At 44.9% G+C, this 24,274-nt stretch overlaps 1 protein-coding gene across 5 annotated transcripts in view; it reads left to right on the top strand.

The window, feature by feature from the left end:
- Window positions 1-24,274, top strand: part of LOC122817661 (calcium homeostasis endoplasmic reticulum protein-like) — a gene marked incomplete in the record, with an annotated part of 1,194,300 nt that overhangs the window by 243,753 nt on the left and 926,273 nt on the right. For all 5 annotated transcript variants that reach the window (XM_044090728.1, XM_044090727.1, XM_044090726.1 and 2 more), the window contains 1 exon segment: window positions 20,179-20,521. In XM_044090728.1, coding sequence (XP_043946663.1) covers window positions 20,179-20,521 — 343 coding nt within the window.

Here is a 24,274-nt window from a genome sequence, read left to right as displayed (position 1 = left end):
CTAATTTGCCTAGGGTACACAGTGAACAAAAAGAAATCAAAACTAGTGCCCTCTCAAGAGATAATATTCCTGGGTGCAAGCTTAAATACAACTGCCCAGGTGGCTTATCTCATGCCAGACAAGCAAAGGCAACTGACTCATTACTTTCAAATGATGGCAACAAAGACCCAGCTCCCTGCAAGAAAAATTCTGCAGGCTGTGGGCTTCATTGCATCCTGCATTCTACTAATTCCATATGCAAGACTGAATATGCGGAAACTACAATGGTATCTAAAAGTTGTTTGGACTCAACATTGCCACAGCCTGGAAACAATAATAACTCTTATTCCCTGCCTGCAACAGGAGTTTCGATGGTGGGCACTGGCCTGTCACCACAACAAGGGTCAGCCTTTCACCTTGCCCACAGCCAGGCAGACAATAACAGATGCATCGGATTATGCCTGGGGGGCACACATGGCAGGAAAATGTATTCAGGGCACGTGGCCCAAGGAACAAATGCATCTTCACATCAATCAAAGAGATGCCAGCTGTACAGTATGCCCTGACAGTCTTCAAGAATCTACAACATCCAGGACAACTATTACTAAAGACTGACAATACCACAGTTATGTGGTACATAAACAAGCAAGGGGGTACACATTCCTACCCCCTCTGCAAGCAAACCATGACTTTGTGGAACACAGCACTGACCTGTCAAGTACATCTGCAGGCACAATTCCTGCCAGGAAGGAAAAATACTCTGGCAGACGAACTAAGCAGAAATCTCATGGATCCTCATGAATGGAAACTAAATCCACAGGTCTTCAGCATGATAACAAGGAAATGGGGACGCCCAGACATAGATCTTTTTGCCTCCCCTCACAACTGCCAACTACAGAGATTCTGCACAAGAACTTATCACTCACAAGCATGGAAAGTGGATGCTCTATCATTCAGCTGTAAAACACTGACAGTTTATGCCTTTCCTCCACTGCCTCTTCTTCCCAAGGTGCTCCTAAAAGTCAGACGAGAAGCCAAAAATGATTCTGATTGCCCCAGACTGGCCACGCCAGCACTGATACCCAATCCTAAAGAGCTTGTCTCAAGGCTCAGCCTGGGCTTTACCTCAAATTCCTCATCTTCTGACTCAACAAAACAATCAGATTCTGCACAGTCAACTTGGAACCTTAATCAGCAAGAAGAGTCTCAGAGTTACAGGCATTAATGGCAGTGGAACCTTTCATTATTTTTCATCAGGACGGGGTTTCTCTAAGGACAAACCCAGCATTTACACCAAAGGTAGTATCCAGTGTGGCTCTTAACCAAACCATTAATTTGCCAACATTTTATCCAAATCCCCAGAATAAAGGGAAAAGACTTCTGCATGCTTTGGACATGCACAGACAGCTACACTTCTATTTGGACAAAACAAAAGCTTTCAGAAAATCTGAGCAATTGTTTGTAGCTTATGCTGCAGGATCACAAGGAAAGCCTATCTCAAAGCAGACTATTTCAGAATGGATAGGACACTGAATTCGTTTCTGCTATTCACAGCATGGCAAACCAGTGCCTAAGAATATTAGGCCACATTCCACCAGATTAGCAGCCACTTCAGCAGCCTTCCTCAGAGGAGTACCAACCAAAGACATCTTAGAGGCTGCAACTTGGAGTTCAGTGCATACATTTACAAAGCACTGTCACTTACCTCTCTACTCTAAATCCAGGGCAGGCTTTGCCACTGCAGTTCTGCAGGGCCTGATAGCCTCTCCTAATCCTATTTAGCACCAGCCTCCCAACCATAGCTTTGGGATTCAACCCAATTGTAATGACTGCAACAGTGAAAAGCGATGAACATGGTACAGTTGTGTACCTACCATAAATGTAGATGTTCGAGTGTATTCACTGTTGCAGTCCAGGTTACCCACCTTCCATCCCCCTTTCTTTGCTGGAACTTGTTTATACTTTATCCTATACAACCTATGTGGTGTATTTGCTTGTAGATGAAGCTATTGTTTTATTTTACTGTCTGTTTTTATAAGCAGTATGTATTGCCTACCTTCCTGGGGGCACCTGACATCTGGGCAAGAAAAACTGAAGAAAATGGCGTTGGCTACATCTTACATACCTCTGGCACACTGACGTCAGGGAAGAGGCAACAGCAACTGACGCCGGACATAGACTTTGGAATTCTGGCCGACTGCGGGTAGCCTGCCAGCAGGATAACCCAAGTGTAATGACTGCAACAGTGAATACACTCGAACATCTACATTTATGGTAGGTACACAACTGTACTTTCTCTCTCCCTCTGCCCATGGTCACAGTGATCATGGATGCCTCCCTGCTGGGTTGGGCGTTTTTGCGGGAAGACTGTCCAAGGCATGTGGTTCCCAATAGAGACCAAGTTGCATATAATCGTTTTAGAGGTGAGGGCAGTTGTTCTTTCGTTGCAAGCCTTCCGAGACTGCCTCCCCTCTAGGGATGATTGCAGTTCAGACAGACAACATAGCAGTCGTCTGGTATGTCAGCAAACAGGAGAGAACACATTCTTACCCGTTGTGCCGAGACGCCATGAGAGTGTGGGAATGGGCCATGTCCTCTGGCCTCTTCCTTATTGCAGTGCACATACCCGGGGATTCCAACGTGTTGGCTGACAGGCTCATTAGATCTATCTTTAGTCCTCATGAGTGGTTCCTCAATCCTTCAGAGGTGAATCAGATTTTTGAACGTTGGGGTTAGCTGTGCTGCAAACATTTTGCCTCCCCAGTCAACCACAAATGCAGCAGGTATTTTTCCCTGACCCTCCCTCAGGGGGAGTCACCAAAAGACGCTCTAGTCCATGTTTGGCCTCCAGATTTCCTTTACGCATATCCTCCTGTCCCCTTAATACCCAAGGTTCTGCAGAAAGTGCAACTCCTGAGGACGTTCCTTATTCTCATTGCCCCTTTCTGTCCTCGTCAGCCGTGGTTCCCCTTCATTAGGTCTCATCTGAAGTATCCGCCATGGATACTGGATCCCCATCAGGATCTGATTTCCCATCTGTTGGGGCTTCCTCTCCCAAACTTTCAGACCCTTCACCTAACCGCATGGCTTCTCCAGTGCCAATGATCATTAAACAGTCCAGGCTAGCGTCCCCCATTAAACACATAATTCTGGCCTCCCAGAAGCCTTCTACTAGGAAAAAAGTACAGGAGTAAGTGGAAAAGGTTCTCTATCTGGGCCAGGATCCAGAATATTGATAACTTTTCTGCTTTGGTTTCGGATGTACTTTTGTTCTTGTCCTTCCTTTTCCAAGAGGGAGCAGGTTTTTCCACTTTTAAGCTGCAGTTGGCAGCGATTTACAATTTTCCCCAGAGCTCTGAATCCACCTTTTCATCTAGGCTTTGTAAGGTCTTTATGAAGGTTTTTTTTCTCTGTCTGACTCCAGTTAAGGACCGTTCACCTCCTTGGGACCTCACGCTGGTTCTGCAGTCTTTGACTAGGAGTCCCTTTGAACCTGCTAGTTCCTGTGATCTCAAGTTCCTGTCTTGGAAGACTGCCCTTCTGGTGGCTATCACTTCAGGTAGGAGGGTCTCAGAACTGCAAGCTCTCACTATTATTCCTCCTTACATGACCTTTCGTAAGGATAGGGTCTCTCTGAGAACGAATCCTTTCTCATTACCCAAGATTGCTTCCAAGTCGACACTAAATTGGTGTATTCAGCTTCCAGTATTCTTCCCCAGCTATTCCAACGGAGGGGAAGTATATCCTTCATAACTTGGATGTTCACAGACAGCTGCAGTTCTGCTTGCATAGGACTAAAGATTTTCGTAAGTCAGCGCAGCTTTTTGTTGCTTTTTCTGCTAACTGGCGTGGGCTTCTAGTCTTTTAAGTTCACTATTTCTAAATGGATATCTAGCTGCATTTCTATGGCCTACAATTTTAACCACCTTGAGGTTCCAGGTAATGTCAAGGCCCATTCTACTAGGTCTGTGGTGAATTCTTCAGCTTTTGCAGCAAGGCTTTCTGTTGATGACATCTGTGCTGTTGCAACTTGGTCTAATCCTCACACCTTTATGTCCCATTACAAGCTGGATTTGATTTCTAGAAGTAGGGGATGTCCTTCATGGATGCATCTGCAGTCATAACAACTGGGTTGTCCTGTCATCAGGCAGCCCTTCGGTCGGCCGGATTCCAAAGTCCGGGTCCGGCTTCGGCTGATGTCGCACTTCACCCGACGTCATCTCTGCTGGTCTTCGGGTATAAAGGCATCAGCCAACGCCATTTTCCTCAGTCTTTCTTGCCGCGTGGCGCCCGAAGCAGAAGCTGTTCGCAAGTGCCGGTCGGTCAGATCCAGAGATTACTACTACCGAATACTACTTCGAAGACTTCTAAAGCTAAGTACCCGTTGGGGACTCTTTCTTGCCTCAGCCGATGTCAGAAAAAGTCAATAACTGTTTAACTTGTGGGAAACAAATACCTCATAAAGATTTCCACTCTTACTGTTTGCCTTGTTTAGGCCCAGACCACGACGTAGCAGCCTGTTCGGCCTGTGCTTCATTCAACCGACGAACGCTTAGGCGTCGGTCGGAGTTTGCTGAACAGTTTTTCGGCTCAGATTTTGCGTACATTATGCCGTCGGATCCTCCGACTACCCAAATTGTTAAAAAACGCAAAGAAAGACCGACACTCGCGGTCCGCGGTTTCGGCCGAAACCATGGTTAAGCAAACCGCGAGTGTCTCGGTTTCGGCCGAAACCGAGAAAACTGATCAAAGTACAGCCGAATCAATGACTTCTACTGAGGTTCCTGCTACTTTACTTGAATCGGCCTCAGAAATTTTACCTACAACAGTGGTTACTAGTGACTTATCAGACACCATCCCTTTGGATGTCTCTACCCCAACACGTGGTGCTGCTAGGCCTCCTGCAGCCATGTCTATTAAGGCCTTTGCCAGGGCTAAAGCAGCCAAATCTACTAAATCAGTGCCTGTTAAACCCCCCTCAACCAGGCCCACTTCTAGTTCACAAATGCTTACTCTGGCAGAAGATTTAATATCCTTAATTAGGGATCTCAATCTCACCCAGACAGGGCCTCTCAGCCCCCAGAAAAGAGACCTAGAGCAGAGCCCCCCGAGCCTGTGTCCTCTGATGATTCTGCGGATGACTCAGATATTACAGATCAGCCAGAGGCTCCTTTCTCCAATTATGAAGACTCAGATGCTGAAGAATCCATTCCAGCTGCTTCTCCACCAGAAGAATTCTCCTTTGGGGAAACCTTACATGCCATGCGAGAACATTTCCAATGGCAGGAACAGGATTTCTTAGATTCCAGAAAAAGACTTAGGACTTTTCTGCACCTACCACAACACAGGCCCTTAGCTATACCTCCTGTCCTCTCTGTTGTGGACGATGCATTTAATGATGTCTGCACTGCACCAGATTCCTTACCTCCAGCCCCTGCCAAACCAGATAGATTTTACAGGGTGCCAGACACTCATCATCACCTATACAAGGCCCCACTTGCAGACCCCGAAACTATATCCCAGGGGCCTAAGGCAGTAGCCTCGACCACAGCAAAAAACCCTATTCCTTCTGAAAGGTAAGCCAGGTCTTTAGACAGATGGGGCAAAAAAGTTTACACCTCAGCTACTCTCTCAGCTAGAGCTTTAAACTGTCAGTTTCACATGATACAATACCAAGAGTTTATGCTTGATCAGTTAACTAAAAAGCTATCCTCTGATGACTCTATAGATAAGAAATATGTATTAGAAATGGTAAATAACATACAACAGGTTAGTAACCATTCCTTAAAATGTGGCTATGATGCACTGGAGGCTTCATTTAGATCAGCCATGACTGGCACAGTGATAAGAAGACATGCATGGCTGAAGGAACAGGTCTTACCGGATCATGTTAAAGCTAAGTTATTAGATGCTCCTATGGATAAGGCCAGTTTGTTTGGTACACCTGCCCAGCAGGTAATGAAGAAAATGGAAGAAAAGGCAAAATCTGTACAAACGGTTAAAGATTTCTTGCAGGTTCAGCCCCAAGGTTTAGCAGGAACTGGCCTGCCAAAAATTGGTCCTTTCCTGACTCCACAAGATCCCAAAGGGGCAGGAATAGACGTTCCAGAGGCAGAAATCAATCTAGAGGGGGTGCCTACAGAGGACGACAGTGGCATGGTAATAACAGAGGCACAGACACAGCCACTACCACTACAACAGCACAATCACAGTGACTTGATCCTAACTCCGCCTACCAGGGAACAAATAGCAGCACCATTAGGCGGAAAATTAACCTTATTTTCAAGAACTGGCACTATATCACAAAAGACAAGTGGATTTTGCAAACCATAGACCAAGGTTATCGGTTCCACTTCCACACTTTACCAGTCAAAAGAGGAATGCCAAACCTGCCTCCAAATCAAAAACAGAAGCTCTACAGCAGATAATGCAATTAACAAAGATGAGAGCTGTGGAAAGAGTACCAATAACAGAACAAGGCAAAGGATTCTACTCCAGACTATTCCTAGTTCCAAGAAAGGAAAAAAGTTGGAGACCTATTCTAGACCTGTCCACCTTAAACACATACATCATTGTCCCAAAATTCAAAATGCTGACCCTACAGCAACTTCTTCCCATGCTGGGCAAGGAGTGTTGGCTGGTAACTCTAGATCTCAAGGAGGCATACCTGCACGTCCCCATTCGACCAATTTGCAGAAGATACCCCAGATTTCTTGCAGGATCAGAGCACTATCAATTCTCAGCATTGCCCTTTGGCTTATCTACTGCGCCCAGAGTATTCACAAAATGCCTGGCTTCAGTAATCGCCCACTGCAGACTACAGGGAATCCAAATTTACCCATACCTGGACGACTGCCTGCTACAAGGGGACAACAAAAGCAAGCTGACAACAGATTTACAAAGGGTCATTTACTTGCTACAAGGACTGGGATACACAGTCAATTTACAAAAGTCAAGGCTGATACCATCCCAAACAAGGACATTCTTGGGCGCGGAATTGGACACAGTAAAACAAATGGCATTCCTAACTACAGAAAAACAAAAAGAACTCCCTCTTTACTTCTTGGCACTAACAAAACAGAACAAGCTAACAGCAAGAAAAGTTCTGCAGGCCTTGGGCTTCATGGCATCATGCATAATCTTGGTTCCACACGCCAGACTGCATATGAGAAAACTACAGTGGTACCTAAAGAATTTATGGTCCCAACACAGGCACAGCGTAGAAGCAGAAATTCCACTAATCCCATGCCTGAAACAGGAGTTCCTATGGTGGGCTCAAGCATGCCAGTCAAATCCAGGCCTACCCTTTCACAACTATCAAGCAAGCCAAACCATCACAACAGACGCCTCAGACCTAGGATGGGGGGCTCACATGCTGGACAAATGCATACAAGGATTGTGGACGCAGGACCAGCTTCACCTGCACATCAACCTAAAAGAAATGCTGGCAGTAAAACTGGCAATCCAAAAATTCAGACCATTTCTCAAAGAAGGCCATTTGATGATAAGGACAGACAACACCACAGCCATGTGGTACATCAACAAACAGGGAGGCACTCATTCATACCCCCTATGCAGAATGACTTTGGACCTTTGGAATCTGGCACTCAGCTACAACATCCATTTACAGGCAATATTTGTACCGGGAAAGGAGAATACTCTAGCAGACATGTTAAGCAGAACCACCTCGGATGCTCACGAATGGATGCTACACCCGGACATCTTCAAGACCATCTCAAAGAAATGGGGAATGCCACAGATAGATCTATTCGCTTCCCCTCTCAATCACCAGCTCAAGAAATTCTGCACAAGGACATTCCATCCACTTGCATGGAAAGTGGATTCGCTCTCCTTCAGCTGGAAAGGTCTGACAGCATATGCATTCCCACCTCTTCCCTTGATACACAAGGTATTACTAAAAATCAAGGAGGAACGCCCAAGGATAATCCTGATAGCTCGAACTGGCCAAGACAACACTGGTACCCATTGCTGAGGAGCATGTCTCGGGACAAAATGTGGTCAATACCCTGATGCCTTTGATGTTAACTCAGAACAACTACAGCATCATGCATCCAAACCTAAAAACGTTGCAACTGACTGCATGGAACATCACATAGCAGCAACTAATCCAGATCTTTCCCAAAGGGTTAAAGACATTATCCTTGAAGCCCGCAGACCTTCAACAAGAAGGAACTATGCAGGAAAATGGAAAAGGTTTGTCATTTGGAGTGCTGAAAGAGGAAAAGATGTGTCGAATATAGATATTGCTAACATTCTGGAGTACTTGGCAGAGCTTTTACATACAGGCCTGTCCTATTCCTCCATCAAGATACATGCATCAGCTATTTCAGCAGAATACAGCTTTGATCCACCTGTCTTTTCACATCCTCTACTCAGGCAGTTCCTCAGAGGGATCAAGAATGTAAAACCTCCTAGGAAACCACCATTGCCAGCTTGGGATTTGAACTTTGTTCTAGAAAAGTTGACACTCGCACCTTTTGAACCAGCAGCAACAGCAGACCTACAGCATCTATCATGGAAAACTGCTTTCCTACTGGCAATAACCTCAGCAAGGAGGGTTTCTGAACTTCAGGCCCTAATGGCAGTACAACCCTTCCTAATCTTCCACCAAGATAGAGTGTCCATGAGGACTAATCCTACATTTATGCCTAAGGTGGTATCCAGAGTGTCTTTAAACCAGGCAATCCACCTACCTACCTTCTTCCCCAACCCACAAAACAGAGGGGAAAGAATGCTGCATACCTTGGATGTACATAGACAGCTACGCTACTACCTGGACAGAACAAAAAGTAACAGAAAAACTGACCAGCTTTTTGTAGCCTATGCAACAGGAAGGGAAGGAAAAGCAATTTCCAAACAGACAATCTCCAAATGGATAGGAAATTGCATACGATTCTGTTACTCCTTCCATGGAAAACCAATTCCACAGAACATAAGGCCTCATTCTACAAGGGCAACAGCCACTACCACAGCCTTCTTACGAGGAGTGGCAACCAAGGACATTATTGAGGCGGCTACTTGGACCTCCGTGCATACATTTGCCAAGCATTATAATCTACCTCTGTATTCCAGATCCCGAGCAGGGTTTGCCACTGCTGTACTGCAAGGGATCCTAACCACACCATAATCTATTCTTCCTCCTCCCCTAGTTGGCTATGGTATTCTACCCAGTTGTTATGACTGCAGATGCATCCATGAAGGACATAGTACAGTTTTGTACCTACCATAAATGTAGATGTCCGAACTGGATAGCATCTGCAGTCAGGATTACCCCTCCCCTTCCCTCTTTGTGGTACTCCTAGGGTATTTACCCTCCTAATAGCTAGCTGGTGGGGAGTCTCTTATGGTGTATTTGTTTGTATATATGTACATACATGCTTATTTTTTGTGTTTGCCTTCTATCTTTTGGAAACATTGGCATTTACCCAAAATTTAGCCTTCCAAGAGGGCAACTGGCATCTGGGGCAAGAAACACTGAGGAAAATGGCGTCGGCTGATGCCTTTATACCCGAAGACCAGCAGAGATGACGTCGGGTGAAGTGCGACATCAGCCGAAGCCGGACCCGGACTTTGGAATCCGGCCGACCGAAGGGCTGCCTGACGACAGGACAACCCAGTTGTTATGACTGCAGATGCTATCCAGTTCGGACATCTACATTTATGGTAGGTACAAAACTGTACTTTCTGTTGGCACCTCAGTACTCCAGCATGTCTTTCCTTGAGGCCTTCCAGGATATATGGTAGCTGGGGGACTCTGACTCTGTGAAGACCTGGATAGGCAATTGTTTATCTTGTGTCTTTATTTGACACACATACCCCTCCTTGCCATCCCCCTACATGGATCGATTGTAGTGGAAGTTGGAGTGGTTTCCTTCCACCTTGGTAGGGGTAGCCTTTAAGATTATGTTAGCAAACTCGATCTGGGGATTAGCAGTAAGCATATCATTATGGGAGCGGGAGGAGCCAGAGCGTTGGATCTATCTGTTGAATATTGCCGGCTCTGATCCAAGGCCCTATGGTGATGAATGAAGATATAGGATAACACAGATGCCAAGTTAGAGTAAGTACATAAATTTTTCTAGGAACAGTAATAAAGTGCAAGTGTGGAAAGATGTATACTAATTTTGAGATTGCTGCTTCTCAGCATTCTCCTCGTACTTTGAGGTAGAGTGATCTTTACATGGTATGAATATAGGGTGCAGAGGGATGAAGCTCCCTCAATAAAAAATATTTAAAAAGTCTAATGTTGAGTTTTAAAATTTGATGTTATTGGAGTTGAGTCTTAATGTGAATTTGATCACTGAAAAAAATTTAACTATCGGGTCCTTCCTTTTCAGATAGGAGCTGTGTTCCACATTCTCACCCTTGAGTTGAAAGAGCAGGCCTTCAGTGGTTTGTTCATATCTCGCTTAGTCAGACTTTTCCATTCATTGACTGCTTCCTAAAACCAGATCATGGATTTGCATTATCTTGACCAACGTTTCTACTTCTGTGGGCAGGCCATCGAATCACGATCTGATACAGTCAGTACGTTAGTAGAAAAGAGGCTTCTGTCACATTTGGCTTTCCCGTGTGTTAACAAAAAAGACCATTCATTTTGTTTTTTATTTATGTTTTTGGTGGCTAGCCAGAGGAGGTCAGCAAGTGGGGCTTTTTCACCTAAAGCTACTATGGGAAGAGCTGTAGAAGTAGTTTGGAACTACATCATAGGACCAACTGGTAATGTTTGTAAGTTCTAGGAATAGTCTCCAGAAAACTGCTAAAGAGAGCCTGTTGAGCAGGACAGTGGAGTTTTATCTGTACATCTTGGGGAGTAACCTATTGTAGGATCCTGCCCAACTTCTGCTGATATTCTCAGTACTCCAGCTGTACTTGAATTTATTATTTCTGTAAAGTGTACTGTGGAATGAGTAGCAGGCTGAATCCATACGTTTTTAAAGGGATTTTGTTTACTGAATGCATTATTGAAAAGTACAGCTGTGTGTGGCTTGCAAGGGCTAGTGTACAGTGTACTGCTTAGCTGCTTTTTTCATTTTGCACTATTCTTTTTCTGCCATTGCATTTTAGACAACTTGTACAGATTGTCACTGAAACCATCACATTTTTATGAGCCATCAGTAAACTCCATTTTTTAGCAAGGTCTGTGCAACATCTGTGTGTTTTGGCAAAGTCTGGATTGCCAACATTTTTTATTGCATCCACTTTGTGGAGTTGGGTTGTCACATATATGCTTCATGTGTAAAGAGAAGAAATCATATCGTTTTCTTTTCGTTCCAAGTTTGTGTAACATCAGAGTTTTTATATTTAGACCTCAGCGGTGTGGGGCAGAGTCCTCAAATCTGTGGGAAACCCTGCAGAAGCGTTATATTTAGGTACTGTGTGATGTTTATGGCTATTAGAACATTGTGTGTGTGCTCTTTATACTTTTAGTGTTTCATTTGATACTTTTGGTGTTTCATTATGATACCTTTTCCATAATTATAGTTGAGAGTGTATTTTTAGCCTCGTCATATTCTAATTCTGGTTGTGCTGAACACTTTTGTAAATAGAGAAATTGTTATGATATAAATCGGATCTGAAGATGTCAATTTTCATTTATTCCTCAGTTGTTTGGTACATATCTGATCCTCTGATCCAACTCTGCTGTTACTATAGCTCGTGGCCAACTGAAACTCTCGAGCTTCTCCCTACCCACAATGCACTAACCCCTAACATACCCCAGATCTCGTTTGCCACTTTCACATATAGATGTGGTCAGCTTGCTCTTGAGCATTTCTAGAGATAAGTGATACATTTTTTGTTTGTTAATGCCTTTTCTTCCTAAATTCTTTGTTAAAAGAGAGACCTTTGGAGGTGGATAAGTTCAGACCAGCTTTTACAAGGCTGTCCATTCATTCTATCTCATCCGAAAACCATAGTGACCATGGACACTTCCCAGATTAGATGATAGTGGAGGGGCACTTCATGGAGAAAACAGTCCAAGGCACTTTGGTCCCTCAAAGAGGACAATTTGCATATAAATGTCCTGGAGATGAGAGCATTGCAAGCTTTTCAGGATGCTCTACCTCTAGGAACAATTGTGATCCAAACAGACAATGTCAGTTGTTTGGTACATCAACAAACAAGAAAGAAGCAGGTTTTACCCTTTGTGTCAAAAAGCCCTCAGAGTGTGGCAATGGGTGATCTTATCCAATCACGTTCTGATAGCAGTTCATGTTCTGGGGAAGTACAGTATAACAGCAGACAAATTGAGCAGGTCCATTCTTCTACCTCACGAGTGGTCTCTCAACAGAAAAAGTGATGGAGGTAATTTTCCGTCAGTGGGGCCAGCCTTGCTAAACAACAAAAGTAGCAGCGTCTTCCCCTAAACCACAAAAGTAGCAGCTTCTTTGCCCTAATTCTCCCGGTGGAGGAATCTGTGAGGGACGCTCTGCGATTGGCCCTCCAGTCTTCTTTATGCTTATCCACCAACTCCATTGATTCCCAAATTCCTTCATAAAGCTGCATAATTGAAGAGCAAAGTCATCCAAATTGAACCGTACTGGCTTTGATAAGTTTTGTTCCCCTTCCTGTGGCCTCATTTAATTTACCCACCTTCGATTCTGGATCCAATTTCAGATCTCCTGTCTCACCCAACAGGCATGGGTTCCCCTTGATATCTCAAACCTAAAGCTGACAGCGTGGCTTCTCCACTTCCATTACTAGCCAGACAATCTGTGCTCTCGTCCCCTGTCTGTCCTATACTTTTGTCTTCCCATAAAGCTTCTATTAAGATAATCTACAAAAATAAGTGGAAGAGGTTTGTTTGTTTGTTGGGCGCATCAAAATAGTATCAGTCCCTTTTCAGCCCCTACACAAAGTGTGCTAGAATTTTTGGTAGAAATTAATGAGGGAGCTAGCTCATCTGTCATTAAAGTTCAATTAGCAGCGATCCCTAACTTTCATGTAGGAGTTGACAATTCTTTAGCTTCTGTGAAGATATGCAAGGCCTTTCTAAGAGGTACTATTTTACTTACACCACCTTATAAAATTCTACTCCTCTATGGGATTTGAACCTTATTCTTCACACCTTAGTCCTTTCCCTCTTTGAACCAGCAGCAAAATGTGATCTTCAATTTTTGACCTTGAAGACCTTATTTCTAGTGGGGCTATTAGCTTTGCCAGGAGACTTTCAGAACTCTTAAGTGTTGTCCTCACTTGAGTTTCCTTAAGGACAGCGTGACATTAAGAACTAACTCTTCCTTACTAAGGTGGTGCCAGAATTTAGTATCGATCTGTTAACTTGCCCGATCTGAAGTAGTTAACTTCATTTGATCAGCAACCTGTGGGTATTGGATCTGACCTGGATCCGAGCCGGCAGCTTTCCAAGCTAAAGATCCAAGATCACAGCTCCTCCCCCTTACCCATAATACCCTGCTACCTCCCTCCAGTCCTCAGATCTTGTTTACCGCGGCTTCTGAAGCATAAGGGACGAGCTCTTGGCGTTTTTAGGTGAGAGGATTTTAGGAGTTTTCTGGTTCAAATTCTGGCGATTTGAGTGTGTGTTATAGATCCTTAGTTTAGTTAAACTGTTTTTCTTTTACTTTTAGTGGTAAATTAGTGTTTTTCCCTTCCCCTTACAAGTGTGTGTTAGGATGTGTGCTTGTTCGTCATGGCAGAGGGCCCTAAGGCCATTTTTTCGAAATGTGCTGTGTGTGGCCATAAGCTGTCCCCAGCGGATGGCCACACTCAGTGCATTCTTTGCCTGGTGGTAGCCCACTTGACATGGTGCTGCCAGATCTGTGCGGCTTTCAACCCCCGGGCTGTGAGGGACAGGAGAAATAAGTTAATCTTGGCAGGACTCTTACCCCCAGATTCTTCTTCTTCCTCTCCCTCAGTGGCGCCAGTCACGGCTGCGGCTGTCCAGCCTTCAGCTTCCATTCCCCTGGCTGGGACTCAACCTCCCACTGTGGCCCCAGGGAGAGGGGAGGTTTTCTAAGAAAGACAGGGGGCACAGAGAGAAGAAGGAAAGAGATGGGCATAAGAGCCATAAGCGACGGGCCGAATCAGCCTCTTCAGCTCCGCCGGCTAAGGTGTTTGGTTCCCCCGCAAGGGTTTCCAGGTCTTCCCCCGCTCGGCTCCGCTCTCCACGCTTCTCTCCGGAGCTGGAGGAGGAGTCCCAGTCACCTGCGAGGTCGTCTAGGCGGCCCTCCAGGCCCGTCTCGACGACCTCTTCGAGGACTACCAGGAATTTGTCCGACGCAGATATGGACCGGATGATGCGTTGATTCCTGCAGGCCCAGATGCAGATGGGAATGCTCCTGCTCCCCCCCCCCCCCAGGGGGGAGCTCAGCCCCTTTCTTTGCACCAATTGCTCCTTCTCCGATCCACTATCTGGTTTCGGAGCCGTCAGATCTGAGTCGTCTCGGAGCCGGGGAGTTGGCGCCGATAGTTGCTACTTCGCTGGCTTTACCCTAGAGTCTATCGGGTCATTTGTCGGATCCGAGCTCTCGGGGCCGAGAGCCGAGCTTCGGATCCGTAGGGGTGAGTGTGTCTTCGGCTCCGTTGTTGTCGGAGCGCACTTCCCTCTCTGGTCCGATAGCATCGGCTCCGACACTGATCCTCACATCTGAGTCGAGGGGACTATTCTTGGAGCCAGGGGAGAGCGGTTCACCTTCGGCATTCGATGTGGTGGAGAGGGTCCTGTTGAGGAATTTGAAGTCCCCGGTCTGCTCTACGGATCCACCCTTCACTCCCTCGCAGATGGGCCTGTCTTCCATCGTCTGGCCCCAGGGACAGTCTGCGCCCCAGTTAGTTCCTGCAGAGGAACAAGACCCCGTTGGTGAGCCCTCCTCGGACAGTCCCGCCGAGGAGGCCCCTGACAAACAAAAGTGCAAGAGGAGGCACCTGGACTCCCCTGAGTCCCTCACAGAGGGCACAGACGTAGGGGAAGGTTCCCCTAGGTCACCCCCGGAGGACATCTCCTTTGGAGACATTATGTAGATGCTGCGGATTAGAGGAGGGGGTGGTCAGCCCGGAAGACTTCCTCAGATGAGTGTGTTCCTGGAGGCATTTGACGCAGGCCCGTCTACCTCCTGTGTGTCCCCCCCGGCCGACCCTTTGGTAGACTTGATTACTACCAGGGGTGGAAGGAGCCGGACACTGTGGAGCCAGTCCCCAAGAGACCGGTCAAAATACTTAGTCCCCCTTCTGACAAACCCGCGTGGAATAAAGGTTCCCGGTAGATGCCATGGTGGTGGCGGCTGCCACCAAGAAGGGACCGGTGCAAGAAAGTTCCTCGGTCCATCCTCTTGATATGGAGTCTCTGATGATGGACGTCATTGGAAAGCAGATGTTTGCTTCAGCCACCTTTTCTATAAGGACGCTGAATTATCTGGCACATGTCATTAGGCTCCAGCGGGATCTGATAAGAGTATGCTGGGTCTCCCCCAGAGTCCATGGCGGCCGAGGACAAACGTACCTTCTCAACTCGCATGGCCACTTTAAAGTCTATATCAAACACTTCTATGCGTCTTCTCTCCCATGCAATGGAGGGGGCGGCTAGAGCCAGTGGAGCAGGGGTTGCTTTGTGACGCCACGCCTGGCTCCATCTTTGCGACTTTGCAGAATCCTTCAAGGCGTCCTTCGCTAATGCTCCCTTTGACAGTTCTTCACTTTTTGGCAAGACCGTCTGCGACACGCTACTCCAGAGCGAGAAAGGCGGGAAGGCGCTGTCTGCCATCAGAATCCACTTCTCTACTCCTCAGAGATCCCTTTCAAGGAATCGGAGGGGGCAGAAGAAGATGTGGTTCCGGAAATCTCAGCAGTCCTGTTCCACTCCGGACCCTTCATCCTTCAGAGGCAGGGGAGGACAAGGTGGACGCCGGCCCAGAGGCAGAGGGGGGCCGAAGAATTTTGGGTCGTGAGACTCCTTCTCCGACCGACCCACACAGCAGCCTTGAGGGGTTACCTGACTGTCCCTCTCTGGAGCCAGTCGGGGGGCGTTTTTCAGAGCATCTGGCAAGTTGGGAGCCCATTACTACAGATCGCTGGGTGCTCCAAATAATATTCAGAGGTTACTTTATCCACTTCCTGAATCTTCCCCCGTTAGTGAGGCACCTCCCCGATGTCCCACCCGATCAGAGGGAGGCTTTGGCCTCAGAAATAAAGAAATTACTAGAAAAAAGGGCCATCCAGCACATCCCCCCAGAGCAATCCGGATTAGGCAATTACTCCAGGTTCTTTTTAGTGCCAAAAAAAGATGGGGGACTTAAGGCCAATTCTCGACCTGTCATCCCTGAACCTGTTCATTGCCAAAGAAAAATTCCGTATGGTCACTCTACAATCTATTCTCCCCCTTCTGCAGGAGAACAATTGGATGTGCTCCATAGAGCTCACTGATGCTTACTACCATATTCTCATGGACAGACGATCCAGGAGGTATCTCCGCTTTCGGCACGGGGCTAGTCATTATCAGTTCAGGGTCTTCCATTCGCCCTCACTGCTGCCCCCAGGGTGTTCACCAAGGTCATGGCAGTTGTAGCAGCCCACCTGAGACTTCAGGGAATTCAGGTCTTTCTGTACCTAGACGACTGGCTCCTCACCAGGCATCTACTCTCCTCTGCCAGGGATTATGCTTTGCTCTTGGCCAATCACCTTGGTATTACCGTAAATTTCAAGAAGTCTTCTCTTCAACCTGTCCAAGTTATAGATTTCATAGGGGCCAGGATAAACACGCTCCAGTCCAGGGCTTTTCTGACAAACGGACAGGTTACACACCTTGTCGCTCCATGTAATAGATCTCCTTCAGTCTCTGGCTGCACCAGCAGAATTAGTCGTGAGAGCCCTAGGATCCATGGCGGCAGCCATCAGCCTTTCTCCTCTTGCTCGTCTGCACATGAGAGTCCTTCAGTGGACCCTTCAGGTTCAATGGTCCCTCCTCCTACACCCTTTGGATTCACATATTCCCCTGAGCAAGGTTTGCAGGAGCTTCCTTCTCTGGTGGCTTAATTCCCGAGAACTTCGGGAAGGAAGACCATTCGTTATGCCCCTACCACAAGCCACGCTGACCATGGATGCTTCTCGCCTCGGGTGGGGCGGGCATTGCATGGGCAGAACCGTCCAAGGCACGTGGACCTCTGTAGAGACCGGTCTGCATATCACTGTTCTGGAGATGAGGGCGGTGTTTTTAGCATTGCAAGCCCTTCAGGGCTTTCTTCTTCCGGGGACTATTGCAATCCAGACAGACAACATGGCGGTAGTCTGATACATCAACAAACAGGGAGGAACCAGGTCTTACCTCCTGTGTCGAAAAGCTGAGAGTCTGGGGATGGGCGATTTCCACCAACCGCTTTCTGATAGCAATGCACATTCTGGGTCGGTCCAACATTCTAGCGGTCAAGCTGAGTCGTTCTATCCTCACTCCTTACGAGTGGTCTCTAAATCCCTTAGTAGCGAAACAGATCTTCCTCAGATGGGGTCAGCCTTGCTGCGATCTCTCTGCGTCTCCTTTAATTGCAAAATGCAGCAAATTTTTCACTTTAATTCCCCCACCAGGAGAGAACCCCAGAGACGCACTGATCCATGCTTGGCCACCTGGTCTTCTTTATGCTTACCCTCCGCTTCCACTAATGTCGAAGTTCCTACAGAAAGCTCATCGGTTGGGGAGAAAAATAATCCTCATAGCCCCATTCTGGCCTTGTCAGATCTGGTTCCTGTATTTGCGGTCTCACATCATAGCCCCTCCTTGGGTCTTAGATCCCATTCCGGATCTGATCTCCCATCCTTTGGGATTACAAACTACGAACCTGGACGACCTCAAGCTCACGGCTTGGTTGATCCAGTTACACTGACGGCTAGGACTCCCAGTATCTCGTCCTCGGTAACGACCATTCTGGTAGTGGCACATAAACCCTCTACCAGGAAAATATACAACAGTAAATGGAAGCGTTTTTTCCATCTGGGCCAAGGATAGGGATTTGGATCCTTTCTCGGCTCCCATTCCAACAGTTCTGGAATTTCTGTCCCACATTTTCCATCAGGGGGCCAGTTGTTCTACTGTAAAGGTTCAGATGGCTGCCATTTCTCATTTCCACGTCGAGGATAATCTTAAATCCTTAGCTTTCACTAAGATATGCAAGACCTTTTTGAAAGGCACCTTTCTGTTGAGACCTCCGGTTAAGAAGGCAGTTCCCCCATGGGACTTAACTCTAGTTCTCCAGGCCCTAACGGGTCCACCCTTTGAACCTGCAGCTTCCGTTGACTTAAAGTTCTTATCCTGGAAAACGGCCTTTTTGATTGCGATTATGTCGGCTAGGAGAGTATCTGAACTTCAAGCCCTTTGTACGAAACCACCGTACTTGGTTTTCCATAAGAACAGGGTATCTCTCCGGACTAATCCTTCATTCTTGCCTAAAGTGGCCTCCAAGGCCAATATCAATCAAATCATCAATTTGCCTGTTTTCTTTCCCATCTTTCAGAACAAAGGGGAATATAAACTGCATTTGTTGGATGTGCATAGACAATTGCATTTTTACCTGCACAGGACAGCTGCTTCTCGCAAATCAGAACAGCTTTTCGTGTCTTTTGCTAAGCTGACCTTGGGCAAGCCAGTTACAAAAGTTACCTTAGCCAGATGAATATCCCACTGCATCCTACAAGCCTATTCAGCTTCCAGTAGACCAGAACCCCTTGGGGGTTCATGCTCATTCTACCCGTTCTATGGCTACCTCTGCAGCATTTTGGTCAAGTCCCCTTAGATGACATCTGTTCAGCGGCTGCTTGGGCCTCTTTTCATGTCTTCATTTCTCATTACAAGCTAGATCTGATCTCTAGAGGCAGGGCAGACTTTGGCTCCGCAGTGCTCCGGAATATCCTTCCATGAGGACCTCCCAGGTTTCTGGTAGCTGGGGACTCTGTCCCACAGGTTGCTGATCAAATGAAGTTAACTACTTCAGATAAAGAAGTTATGTACTCACCATAATGTTCCATCTGAGTAGGTAACTTCATTTATCAGCAACCGACCCCCCTCCTTCCCCCTAGCCTGTTTCTTGATCTTTCAGAACAGAAGGTTTCCTTCTGTTGCGCTTCAGGTTAGTGTTTCTCTTCGGGTATGTTTGACTATTGTGGTTGATAAGAGGCAAACTTGACCTGAGGACTGGAGGGAGGTAGCAGGGTATTATGGGTAAGGGGGAGGAGCTGAGAGTTCGGATCTTTAGCTTGGAAAGCTGCTGGCTTGGATCCAGGTCGGAGCCGATACTCACAAGTTGCTGACAAATGAAGTTACCTACTCAGATGGAACGTTATGGTGAGTACATAACTTTTTTTCTTTCCAAAATAAAGGTGAATACATATTGCATTAACTTGACGTTCATAGACGGCTTCATTTCTACTTGCACAAAAAAAGACTTTAGAAAATCTGATCAGTTATTTATATAATTTGCAAATAACACATTGGGCAAGTCTGTAACAAAAGTGACATTGGCAAGATGGATTACAGCCTGCATAGTCTTTGTCTATAATAAATCGGGCATTTCATTACCAAAACCCTTAAGTTCCCTCTCCAAGATCTGTGACAACATTGTCAGTATTTTTATCCAGTCATTCCATGGATGACATTTGCAGCTGCTACTTTATCTAATCCCCGTACTTTTATTACTTATTACAAATTGAATCTGGTCTTGAGGAGAAGAGCAGCCTTTTGTTCAGACATGTTCAGGAATTCCCTTACTTAGAGTAGCTGGGGATTCTGTCCTAGTGGATGAGGAATGGATGAAAATTGAAAACTTCAGGTAAAGAAGTTATGTTCTTGCCACTCGCCAACCCCCAACCTTTGTCATCATGGACTCTGGAGAAATGAGATGCTGTTTAGACACCACTGTGTCATGTATGGAGCTCCAGGTACTGGTTTCCTTTGTTAGGTACGTTATTCAACTAGTGGGTGTTTTTGTCATCTGGCAAATAAGGTCTGAGGTACATTATGGTTGGTGCATTTTGGGTAGGGAGGATCTCGAGAGTTTCAGTCGGCCATGAGCTGTAGTAACAGCCCAGTCGAATCTGAGGATCGGGCCCGAACACAATGGTTGAGGAAGAAGGAAAGTGAACAACACAGATGGAACTTTATGGTAAGTACATAACTGCCTTTTTTTTTTTTTGTAACCATGTGATGGTTCACCTTTAACTTTCCTCAATTTGTTGCAGGCCTCTCTGCTTACAGAGTATGCCACAGTAGTGCAGCCTATTCAGGCAGCATTCCAGCAGCAAATCCAGAGTATGAAAACACAGCATGAAGAGCTTGTGGAAAACTGGAAGCAGCAACTACAGCAGGAGCAGGAACAGCAGCAACAGTTGCTACTGCAACAACAGCAGGAGATGCAACTACTGCAGCAGCAGCAAGAGCAGCAACTTCAGCAGGAACAGCAACAGATGCAGCAACAGCAGCAGGCATCACAGATACCACTTCTTGAGAGTGAACCAAGACCAGCATCTCCTGTTTCTGGCCCTGCCCAGAGTGCACAAGGGTCATCATCTGTCTCACAGTCAGGTAAGGGAAGTGCAGGTTGGATTACAAGATCATTTATTAGAGCCCTAAACTTTGTGATGCAGTTCCTTAATCGTAAAATGTTCTTACTTTATTTTGATGTTTTTTATTTATTACATACTTCAGGCCAGATCCCTACATCAGGGAGTTGTTTACAGAGGTTTTATTTCAAGGTTTTGTACACATGCTGCTTTCATATCGGTAACAGTTACCAAGGCACTTTATTGAATGCTGGTGTTTTTACCCTTGTGTATGACCAAAAAAAAAAGTACTGTATATATTTAGACAAGAGAAGGTTCTTTGGTTAGATCACTGTTGCAGTAGTCCTTATTACTGTGAACACTGCCACTGAAGGCCAGGACTACTGACTCAAATTCCAGAAATCAGAACCTTTCCATATCTGAGTGAGGCAGACAACCTTCCCTCTGGGACATCAGGGCATCTTCTGCATAAAATTGGTGGTCCAGGCATGCCATATTGGATCATTTTTGTGAAATAACATGTGCATTAAATTTGTTGTTGTGCTGTTTCTTTGAGTTTAAGTTTATTTTCTGAGTTTTTTGTTTATTTGACCAGTGCAAAGTTTTGGATTTCTAGCAGTTTGCAGTGAGCCCATCATAGCGTTTGCTTCCACTGCCTGGTATGGTTCATTCTGCTGTGTGTGTCAGAATATTTAAGTACACAAGACTTCCAAGATGGCTGCACATTGAGTAACAGCTTAATTTTAGCTCTTTTAGTATGAAAACAGAAACTTTGTAGAGAAAGTCAATAGACTTGTATTTATGGGTAAGTTTCAGTAACTGGCTACTAAATGCACTGTCTGGATGCCAGGAAAAAAGAAATAGGACCTGAAAGAAAGGACAAAGTAATAAAAGTGGGAGACAGTTTGTTTGTGGAGAATGATTACTCACTGTACACCGGGCAGAAGAGAACTAAATTTATTCCACTGTTGCTGGAATGTCGAGAAGCAGGCATGAGATTCAACTTGCTCTACCAAGTTATCTTCAAAATATTCTTTTCTGGAGGGAAAAAATCATTTTTTGATGCAGTACGTGCTAAGGAAGAAATACAAATGTTTATCCAACAAAAAGTGAGCTGTGAAACAGGAGATTCTGCTTCTTGTTCTGCTGATAATAGACCACAGAGAAGACTGTGCCAGGCAATCATTTTTCAGTGTTTTAATGGAAAATGCTTGAGAGAATTAAAAAAGCACAAGAGTTGACTAGAAGAATAGAGAGTACACTGGAAATTAAGCAGAGACATGATTTGGGACGTGGAGATGGAAGAGGAATAAAACCAGTAACTTGGAAATTGACAAATGTTGGATTACAATGCAATAATTATATTTATGAAATATGATAGAACAAGAAAATCTGCAAATATTGGACTTTTTTGGACTTTGTTAAACTTGTAGGGGACTCTAAATCATATGCCCTACTTCATGTCATTAATGTTCAGAAAAATAGGTAGGAGAGGGGAAGAGGGCGAAAGTTAACTGTAAATAAACGTTTTTTCTTGCTAGTAATAGTTTTATAGTGCACAATTTTATTTGCATGTTATAAAGTAAAGTTTTCTCAGTTGTGTTTAAGTGTAATGAGGGTACTAATTTAAACAGGTGCACCAGTATTTTTTTTCTCCTTGTTCAGTTTTAAGAAATCTAGGCACTGCGGTGTAAAAAATGGAAAATCTAGTCAAAAGAACACTACAAAAGAATAATCGATGTACATTTTTTATTCTTGCATAGAGGAATGACTGGATTAAGGTCTTTAGCATGATTTAGTAACACATTTTAAGACTAAGTAAATGAAAATGAAAAACAACATTGAATATTATAAAGCTTTTTTCAAATACATGTATGCTTAGTAGCTACCGTGTTTCTGGTACTCATGTCTCCACAGAGACGGTCTGACAAAGCGAAATGGCCAGGAGATAATGGCTTCTGAAAGCATGCAAGTGTTTTCCCAGCTGGGAAAGTTTTAAAGATAAAATAAAACTGGCCAGCAGTTAGTAGAAGGGCAGGTTGTAACATGCATTGTCGCATGGATAACCATTTATTTAGGTTAACTCGTCTGTGAGTGTGGGTTTTTAATTTCTCCAAGTCTTTTGGGTTTCTAATACCTTGACAGGAATGGACCCCATTCCTAAGTCAAAGTACGATTAAAATTCATGAAATTAGTATTGTTTCACTCTTTGATGTCAGCCAAAAGTACTCTTTGCATTGCCCGCAGTGTACCCAGTAATGACTCCTTTTGTAATTCGTACAGTGTTAACATGAATTGGTAACATATCTAAATACAATTGTAAATTATTTTTTATAAGACCAGTTGCTCCTACTACTACTATTGGAACTGTCTGGGTATCTTTCTTCCACATGGCTCTCGTTTCTGCCTGCAGATCAAGGTGTTGTATGACTTTGTGTCTCTCTGTACGCAAGACACTTTAGTCACTGGGTGTGGCGATTTCAGTGATCATTGCTATTTTTGTCTTCTTTTCTTGGACCACTGTATCTGGTTTTCTAGCATCTATCTTTTGAACTGTTGGTATTGGGTGATCCCATGTGATATAAACTTAATCATTTTCTGTGATTCATTGCGACTCATGTTTCCAGTGTTTTTAACCACTTCGATGCCATAATGGTTGCACAGTCTCACCACATTATTATGCCTTTCAGTACACAGTCCCTCTGCCATTAGTACATTGCAACCAGCAACAAGGTGTGTGACTGTTTCCAATTCGGTTTTACAAAACCTACATGTCTGTTTCTCCCACATGTTCAATGGACTTTGTAAACCAAGCATGTACGTAGCCCACTATCTTGGGCTGCCAATATTAACCTTTCATTTCTTGATGTGATTTCACCTCTCCTTAACCATTCCTGCGTTCATTTTTGATCAACATGAGGCTCTTCCAGAAGTTTTCTGTTTTTTCCACATTTTTGTCTTTTCATGTGGTCCTTCACCTTATATTCTTTCTTTTTTTTTTTTTTTTTTAGCACATTCAGTTGCTGCCTGGTTTTTATCTACTTCTGGTTTGATTTTCATTCCTGCTTGACGTCGATATTCTTCTGCTAAATTAAGCAGCGATGTCATCTTAGAATTTAGTCTCCTCATGTTTCAAAACTTTCACTACATTTGGATCTTGTGAGGTCAGTAGATGTGTGTGGAGTCCCACGGTTACAGATCTGTACATGTAATCAATTTCAAAGAGGCCAATCCCTCCTTCGGAACGGGGAATATATAGTCTTGGTATACACTGATTTTTATAAATCATTTGGTGAGCATGAAGCATCCTTTTTGTTTTAATATCCAGCCTATCCAGCACTTTTTTGGGGCCAGTCAGTCAGTCCAAAACTGTATGCTGGGACAGGAAAAGCAAACTGATTTATGGCTTGGATCTTGTTCCAAGATGTCAGTGCTGTTTTCAGGATTAATTTAAGTCTTCTAAAGTACTCCTTACTGAGCTTTATTCACATTTGTTCATGTTTTATTGCTGATCCTTCATCAATTCCCAAGTATTTATATATTCCCTCTTGCTCAAGTTTTTTTATATCTCATTCTTATCCCAAACTGATGTTTTCCTGGTACTGCATTTTTCCTGCTTTTTAAAGGTTCTTTTGCACATTTATCAAGACCAAATGACATTCCAATATCATCTGAAAAGGTTTTGACAGCCTGCAGCTGTGCTTTCAGTTCCTCATGTGATGAGCTATACAGTTTTAAATCGACAAAGAGAAGATAAGTCATTAGACTTTGTTTT

The sequence above is a fragment of the Protopterus annectens genome, chromosome 13.part0 (assembly GCF_019279795.1).
Source record: "Protopterus annectens isolate FY-2018-M chromosome 13.part0, PAN1.0, whole genome shotgun sequence".
In the NCBI taxonomy this organism is placed as follows: domain Eukaryota; kingdom Metazoa; phylum Chordata; order Ceratodontiformes; family Protopteridae; genus Protopterus; species Protopterus annectens.
Note: the sequence above shows the minus strand (reverse complement) of the source record. Positions and strands in the feature narration are given on the sequence as shown.